Source organism: Rhodamnia argentea, chromosome 10, assembly GCF_020921035.1.
Source record: "Rhodamnia argentea isolate NSW1041297 chromosome 10, ASM2092103v1, whole genome shotgun sequence".
NCBI classification, from domain to species: Eukaryota; Viridiplantae; Streptophyta; class Magnoliopsida; order Myrtales; family Myrtaceae; genus Rhodamnia; species Rhodamnia argentea.
The window spans coordinates 4,489,932-4,498,377 of record NC_063159.1 but is presented as its reverse complement, the minus strand read 5'-3'; the positions used below and the strand labels follow the sequence as shown (position 1 = coordinate 4,498,377).

Below are 8,446 nucleotides of genomic sequence, written 5' to 3'. Positions count from 1 at the left end.
GGCTTTTAAGCAAACCTTGAAACAAATTGCATAACATTGATCAAGAGCCGTTCTTAGATATCAACTTCACAAACCAAACCATTGTTGGGCACTTCTACAACCTCCGGAGTTAAACCTCATTCCAATTACAGTCAGTTCTACAGTCATTCTATACAAATGTTGAACTGCATACACATAGTTCTCGAAATTTTCGGCTGATGATAGATATCCAATGGCGAACCGATCAAATAAGAAACAGTCGTAGAAAGCACCCGTTCTTACTAAATCATCCCGCAGTGCTGGTCCCCTGTAGACTTGGTAGCAAACGCAATGCCTCCTTTGTAAGAATATGTATCCTCTCAATATTCTGGACCCGCCGAAAAGAATATCGGCATTCAATCGATGGACCTGGAAACTAATCAAGCAATCATCATCGGAGAATGTATCGCGTCTATGAAACTGTAGAATTGACAGAAACTAATCAAGCAATCATCAGCAGAGGTAAGGGGGGCGCGTGATTGACCTGCAAGTAACCCATGAAGCTGGGTTCTAAGAGATGAGTATACTACAGAGACGCAATGACGGGTAAATACCAAAATAACGCCAGCCGATGCTAGCTCGCAGAAAAAGAAATGAAAAATTGCTCGTCGACGAGCTTGAACGATGACTTCTAAAGGATCCCTTTTAGCGAGAAAGCCGGTGATGAACCGGCAAAAATCAATATTTTGACGGAAGAAAACAATTATGACCAAAAGAATTGGATCTTTAGATGTTGGCGGCTGCTCCATTTCGTTTCTGGCGGTTTTCCTCCATAATCCTCTCAAGCTCTTTTTCGCTGGCAGCAATAAAGCGTTTGACTGTGTCATATGTCGTAAGCCTAATGCTGCAACAAGGCAAGATGGGCAAACATGTTCGGTGTTACGTAAATGGAGATTAGCGCAAGGACATAAGTATGCATGCAAGCAAGCAGGTTAAAATCATGCACATATGTATGACAACTTGACAAATCTTGCAATTTCGATGGTCCAACACGAGGTTTCAGCGCAAAAGATTGATATGCACACTAAAAGTACTGAGAGGGCACCAGAGCATTCCAAAAAAAAGGAAACGTGATTGCTACCTATATGAAAAATGGCTGAAACCAAGAACTTGGGTTGGGTTCATAGGAGTGGGAGAACAACTAGGACAAAGGAGAAGCAGCCGAATAACATTTAGCCCTTCGAACTTCAAATAGCTATCTTCTAGACAACACACAAAGGAAAAACAAAACAACAATACAAAAAACAAAAAGGGCATGAATAATTCCATCAAAGAAAATCACTTTACTTGTCTGCATCTCCTCACAGATAAGAAAATTCTCTCAAGTTAATGAGTTTACAGAAGAAGCAAAGCACAGATGTTTAAGATTCTAATAAAACCCCAGTTGATGCTTTCATGCAGTTGTCATCATGCAGTTGTCATCATTTATAGGCCAGCCATATAAGGCCAACAAAGCTGAAAAATTGACAATTCCAATTGAAATTTAACGCATTTCCCTAGTCTCAGAATTCACAAAACACAATGGAGGAGAAACTTTGAGCAGGAATTCAGGAAGAAGAGGAGGCAAGAGGAATCACAGTAACCTGCTGTTTGGTAAGTTTTTCAATGCATTTGGCAAAAACCCTCGATATAAGCCAATCACTCCATCCCGTTCAATAATACCTGCTTGAAGAAACGAATTGAGATTCATATAAGAAAACAAATGCACAAGCGCTTGCAGAAACAATACAGATGCTATTAGATGACACAGAAAAACTAAATTAGACATTAAAATCTCTTAAGAGAATGCCTAATCGAAAACCCCACGAATGAATCTGCTCTTGAAATATGCTATATCAGAGTCTAGAAAATGAATCCTCCTTAATCATGTCAGTCAATCCACGAGAAGCCAAATGCAGATTCTGATATTGTGACAAGGGGAAAGAACTCAATCTCTCACATGACATCATAACTAAGGTATCAACAAAGAAGGCATCATATTTGCGGTGACATTCGCTATCACAGGTGCAACATCCTTGTTAGCAATCATGTATTCAGATCAGCTACTGTATTTATCCTATAAGTGATGTTGCTCTGATGCTGAGAACTGATTGATGATGACAAACTGCCAGGATCAAATCACCTGGAAAAGCATCCAGAACTGTCTTGTAAGGTGCCCCCTTCATCTGCATTTGTCTTCTGACAGTGTCTAGGGGATAACACGTTATTGTGGCAAGGCCAGCTGAGAGCAATGCTGTTACGAGAGATGCTTCAGTTCTCTTTTGATATTCCTCTGGCAATGCCTTTTTCATCCTGTTATCCATCAAAAGGATCAAATCAATCTGGCATACATTGAGGATACATGATTCAACAGAGTATATAGAGCAACATGAGAGCACTCACAAATCAAACACGCAGAAGTTCACTGCAATGTAAGGAGCTATTCCTATTAGAGCAGGTCCTAGACCTTTGCAAAATGATGCCAGCCCTTCCTCTTTCAGCATGCTCAGGGCAACCTTAGAGAAAAGAAGAAAAAGAATCAGCAAATATCTGTAGTGAGAGGTAATCTCTGCAATCTGCATTGTATCGCTAAAGAGATTGAATATACCTGTGACATCGTTCTATGTCCGGTTTCCACTGCTAAGCGCAAACGTAGGACATCCAATGGGTAGGTGACCTACACAGGAGGAGTAGATAGAAGTCCTTACACTGATTTTGTCACATAAAATAAAAATAAAAATTAAGAGAACCTACATTATGTTCATTTTTAACAGTAACTGGAATAGAACCTTTGCTGGAAAGACAGATTATAACTTTCAGAAACTCCCAATAAACCCGAGCTTTTCTTGAGGCTCTGTATACTTACAAAGGTAGAAGTCATGCCAGCACAAGCACCAGCCATTAGTCTTCCAACAACAGAGAGTTCACCATCTTTTCCCTTAAAGAGTTTCTACTATTCCAAGAACCAAAAGAATACGACATTAGAGTCATGCCATATGCACTGAATTCTCCATCCCCGATTTGGGAAGGGGTAAGACGAATTGGCTTCATACATACCTTGTAAAATTCATAAGCAAAAAGCTGGACGGCGCTGTATGGAATGATTCTTATCACCTGAAACATTATGACAAGGGCATAACGTATGCAAATAGAATTTTATGAACCAATAGTGAGTTATAAAGCCAACAAACCTGCGGGAGGTTGCCCTTCCAATAACCTTTTATTCCTTCTTCTTTGCCTATCATTGTGATAGCCTGCATTAAAAATTATTGGGTATCTACTAGGTAATGGATGGGAAAGAAAACAGAAAGATTTCCACAGACAATGTTGAATCAAAGATGGGTGTTCAAAGTCTAGAAGAAGTAGCCAATTCCTTATTTGAATTTCCATGATATAATTGGAATTTTGGGCCAAAACACCTTTTTATTTCATCTTCAGCATCAAATTATTTTGACCAATTACCAAAAGCTCTGTGGTGCAACTTCACAAGATAGTACACCTAAATTTCGTTGAAGGATACAGCCTCATTTTATGTGACAAGAAAATCTTAATATCTCATCTTACAATTCCAGTGAAAGAATTTGACAGAGTTTTTATGTGTTGCTTAGAATAGAATAGTACTAGAAGGGAAGTCGATGAGAACAATCCACGAACAAGTTGGTTGATTAATTGAAGTAAGAGCAAATATCTTGTTAAAGGACTCCAGAATTATATAAAAGAAAAATCGTAAGTATGGCTTCAAATACGTTTAATGCCTTGATATGGAAATTTGCCGGTGAGTCAAATGCACGACACACTGCATGCATCGTCAAATGCAAACAATCTTAATTTGGATAACTTGATAAGTTTATCACGTATCTTATTTGATTTATAAGACCGTCAAACATTAAAAGAACTTTTTTTCTTTTATCAAAGTTCCACAGGTTGCACTGGGCTCTCGGTCTTCTAGTATGAAGACAAAGCAACTTAATGCCGAGATAGATAATGTTATGCTACTCTCAAAAAGAAGATTTCTCACCAATTTCCAAAAACTGTTTTTCGAGGACATTAACTCCAAATGAGATAACTACTGCTTCAACTTATCAAGATTAAAAAATCAGGAAAAAGATTTAAGCTATATGAAATTGTTAACATTTCATCAACAGGTGTTTGATGGGGCATATCGTACCTCGGCAAAACCAATAGCCTTCTTTGCACTTTGTTGTCCAACTCGCACCCCATGAGTCTGTCAAACGAAGCAAAACCACTAGAGTATAGTGAGCCCCGAGTTCAAGAAACTATCCTTATGAATAAGTGATACTCAAAGAGCAAACACAACAAAGAGACAATCCCAACACTTCCGGTTAAAGCATTTGATAGCCCAAAGAAACATTCATTCTCCACTCCAAAGAAACATACACTCATATGAGGATGACCCTAAATTAAGAAATCAAGGCAGCCAATCCAAAAATCCAAACAGCCTCGGTGGAGTAGCAAGTCCTGCATTTGTTATATTATTCTTCACAACCCTGTTTTGTAGCATAAATATCCCAAGGAAGAGAATCATTCCAATATGCAGTCCAGTAACGTATCCTCCAAACACATCACTTCTCAAGGCCGTAACAGTAGCTGAATTCACTAGAACCAATTGGTTGCAGAATAAGCCGGTGACATCAAAAACGTAAATCAGTAACAAAAAAAAAGAAAAAAAAGAACAACATTTGAAGATTATAGATTTCGATTTCCGTAGTTAAGGTAGCTTATTCCCCTACAACAATCCGAAATTCAAATTATCAGTAGTCACTCACTTTCCTCGAATCAAAACATACGAGGCCAAAAACAAAATTTATCCTCCTGAACCAAAGGAAGTGCCACTAAATCTAAAGATCGCCAAAAGCAATAGAGGCAGAAAAATAAATAAAAGAAAGCAGCACACCTGCATAAGAAGCTTAATACGGTCAAGCGGAGCCGTGACGGTCTTCGCAGCGCCTCCTGCGATGGCCCCGGCGAGGAACAGCGCCACGTCTCTCGGTACATAAGCCACCATCGCGAGCGGATGCTTCAGGAGCTGAGCCGGCGTCGGCTCGCAATCCCGCCGTCGCCGACGCTCTTCCTTCTCCGCCACCGAGAGCGAGGCGAACCCACCGAGACCGCCGCCACCGCCCGAGTCCCCCCTCCTCAGGCACATCCGCGACTGGCTCCACAATGGCGGCCCCTGGTCCTCCGCCGTCGCCGCGTCGCCGGCGAAATGGGAGGCCCTAAGGCTCGGGATGCTGCGACACACCAACACGCCCTTCTCTTCCCTCATGGCGACGGACAATGGAATTCAGAGAGAGAGACTTGCAGTGCTGGGTGAAAAAAGCAAAGAAGAGATGAGGCAGCGACCCCGAGGAAGACAGAACTAGAGAATTAGAGAGAGAGAGAGAGAGAGAGAGCGGGGTAGTTGCAGAGTGCGAGGGAGCGAAACAAGCAGGAGGGAGGCACAGAAAATCGTCTTTTTATTATATTGTTTTTTGTAATCAATTTTCCTTATTTATTTATTTTTTGGTAAAAAATTTCCGTATTTATTAATCCTTCCTAATTAATTGTGATTATGCCCCTGATCCCCTTCCCATAATCTTGCCACGTGGCACGCGCCGAACATTAACATGTTGAATTAATTCATGCACAGTCTATGTCGAAGCATAAGATAAGATAACTCAATGTATTTGGAAAAAAATAGGGCGGCATTATTTGTCGGCACGAGCTTCTGCAAGATGGACAGCTTGATCTCTTCCCTCAGCTTCTTGTCTGGCATTGTCCATGAGATCTACTTCCAGTATTCCTCCTCAAACGCGTCGAACCTCTAGAGACATGCCCTCGCCGCCTTCGGCTATCGTCCCTCAGCTGCCACCTGAGGAAGCGACAAAAGACCTTGCTCTACACTGCGGTCTCATAGCAACCTTCTCCACATGCCTCGGTGCCTGCTCGGACAAGTAGGGTGCTTGAGGTTTGTCGATCTCGCCTTTTCCATTATGTAGTTCGGATTATTAGCGAGGAATAGGTAGAAAAGCGAAACTTTCTTGTAGAGCTCAGCCTTAGCGTTGAGTGAGGAGTAACCACGATAATTAGATCGAGATCTATATACATCGAGAGATCATTGGAGTCGAGGCTTTCGAAGTACAACTTCAGCAAATTCACATTTTTCCAGTTGCAGATGATCTATTAAGATGCTAGAGAGAGTTGACCCGCAATTGGCGAGGGAAGTTTGAATTCCATCATCGATCGAGTCGACAAGTGGATTCCACCACCTGCAGCAAGAATTTCAAAGTCTTTTTAAATCGTGGGTTCTTATTTCGATAGGAATTTAGGATCACTCAGATTTACCGGTTGCAGATGGGGCTTGTAATTTTCTCCGGCGATATTCTCGCAATGATTTATGAGAATCGAAACAGATTGACCGAGCAGCTCGAGCTCACGGGCAATGCGAACAAAGACCTAAATTTGAAGAGGATAACACCAATGCATCCGCAACTAGCCATCCAAGAGGATAAGGGGGTCGACCCTCGTATCAAGTAACCATTCGCGGGAGGTGGCGTCATTGTCGGATCCACGAGTCCCTAATCAACAAAACCACCAAGAAGAAAAAGGAAAGTGGAAGAAAAATAAGAAACCAATAAAAAAAAATCCTCAAATATGCCCCACATTTGACTCTTTCGGGTATAATATTCTAAAGGAGGAAAAAGTAAGGTAATATGGTCAGTACACTATGAAAAGGAGTGTTTAAGCCAAATTAAAAGCGAAAAAAGCGCAATCCAAAAACAAAGGAGGACAATTATAAAGATATTTGAAAGTGAGCCCCCCTTTATTCTTAATTTTTGAAATGAGCCTAATATCTTAAAAAATCTCAACTTTACGTCTAGTCCACCATAAACTCTTTTTTGTCTCATCAAACCATTAAACTTTCGATCATGTTCCAATTCTATCCCAATTTGACCATAAATTTTTTTTCAGTCTCATAAAGAACCACCAACTTTTACTTGAGTTATAAATCTGCCTCTTTTGGTCGTATGTGCAATATTTCTCGTTGACAACCGAGAGATGGAAAACTTTCAAGTACGAGCTGTTCGAGCATCACGAGCACGAGCTTTCTGATCGCAAGAGATGGAACACTCCCGAGTACATGAGATTGAAGACCGAGCGCAAAATCGAAGATTCTCAAGCGAGATAGAAGGAAGACTTTCTTAAGAGTAAGAGCAATTGAAGAAAATAACGCTAATTTCTCTAGTTTTTACCCAAACTTCATATCCAAGAAGACGTTATATGGGCTCACATGAAAATTCATCTCTGAAAGACATCTTGTTGGATTTGAAATTTGAGGGAAAACTATAGTACTGAATTGAAAATGCCACATAAGATACTAAGGGCGATCTTGGATGGAGGGGATTTATGAGACAACAAAAAATTAGTGTAAAATTGGAACTGAACTTAAATGTGGGGTTTTTCTACGAGACAAAAAAAGTTTAAGGTAGAATCGGGCTGGACATAAAAATTAAAGATATGTATGATGTAAAAAGCCGTTTAGGCTAAAATTGGAACCGAGGCTAAGATTGAAGGGTTTTTAGGGTAGCGGGCATTTCGAAACGTAACACGATCCTTATAGTGTTTAGTACATTAAATTATTTACACGTGCGAACTGCGTGACTACATTTTTTGGCTTTCAATTTAACCTAACTTTCGCACGTATTTATTCGATGCCTTATTCATGGATTTCATTACTCGTTTATCTTACTCTATGCCCCGCCTGGTTTCATTCGTTTCTAGGAAATTCCATGAAGGCCATTTGTATATTGCCATTTTAGCTTAGTCTTCTTCTTGGGTAATTACATTAGTTTCTATCTGACTAAAATACAAAACGAGGTCGCACAAGATGTTTTACTTATAAGAAATAAGGCACTGGCAAGGGGGATTAGTGTACATAAAGCATACCGCACGGCAAATCAAGTGTAATAGATGATTTTTTTTTTCTGCGTGTGGTTACGCCAAAATAGCACCGACATACCGACATGTGACACGCGCTACGATACGGCACGCCATTCTAAAAAAATAGATAATTCCAACACGTTGAGATACGTTATGTTATATATATTATATGATAAATTATCATTTTTATGATTCTTTTTAATCAAATTAATTTGATACAAAAAATATTGCTGGTTAAGAGAAATTTCTCAGACGGATGTTGGCCACATGTGTTACTGGGTCTCTGGACCAGCACTTGAGTTAAGACCTGAAGCTGTTCAGGATGCACGGATTCATCCTTCAGTCACTCCCAACACCACCAAGGGTTCTCTCTTCTGTTTGGACCGAAGACTTCGCCCTTTTGACCTCAGTCTTTCGCTGCCTTCTCCCTCCCCGACACTCTCTTGCTCTTCCCTTTTGCCCAAGAGCCCCCGGCCCCCAACGAGCTCTCTCGTTCTTCTCTCTGTTG

At 40.6% G+C, this 8,446-nt stretch overlaps 1 protein-coding gene across 2 annotated transcripts; it reads right to left on the bottom strand.

Moving 5' to 3' along the window:
* Positions 1-686: 686 nt before the first annotated feature.
* LOC115745782 (probable envelope ADP,ATP carrier protein, chloroplastic) lies at positions 687-5,446 on the bottom strand. Of its 2 annotated transcripts, none has more exons than XM_030681376.2 (10): positions 4,913-5,445; positions 4,166-4,222; positions 3,189-3,251; positions 3,055-3,111; positions 2,864-2,947; positions 2,606-2,674; positions 2,401-2,513; positions 2,141-2,310; positions 1,602-1,680; positions 687-862 (listed from the first exon to the last, which is right to left on the bottom strand). In XM_030681376.2, exons 1-10 carry the CDS (start codon positions 5,282-5,284, stop codon positions 745-747), a joined length of 1,182 nt encoding a protein of 393 aa, XP_030537236.1. In that variant the 5' UTR covers positions 5,285-5,445; the 3' UTR covers positions 687-744. The 2 variants fall into 2 exon arrangements, 1 of the variants encoding a protein (XP_030537236.1); XR_004015951.2 differs by having other exon boundaries at positions 771-862; positions 1,100-1,680; positions 4,913-5,446.
* Between the last annotated feature and the right edge of the window lie 3,000 nt (positions 5,447-8,446).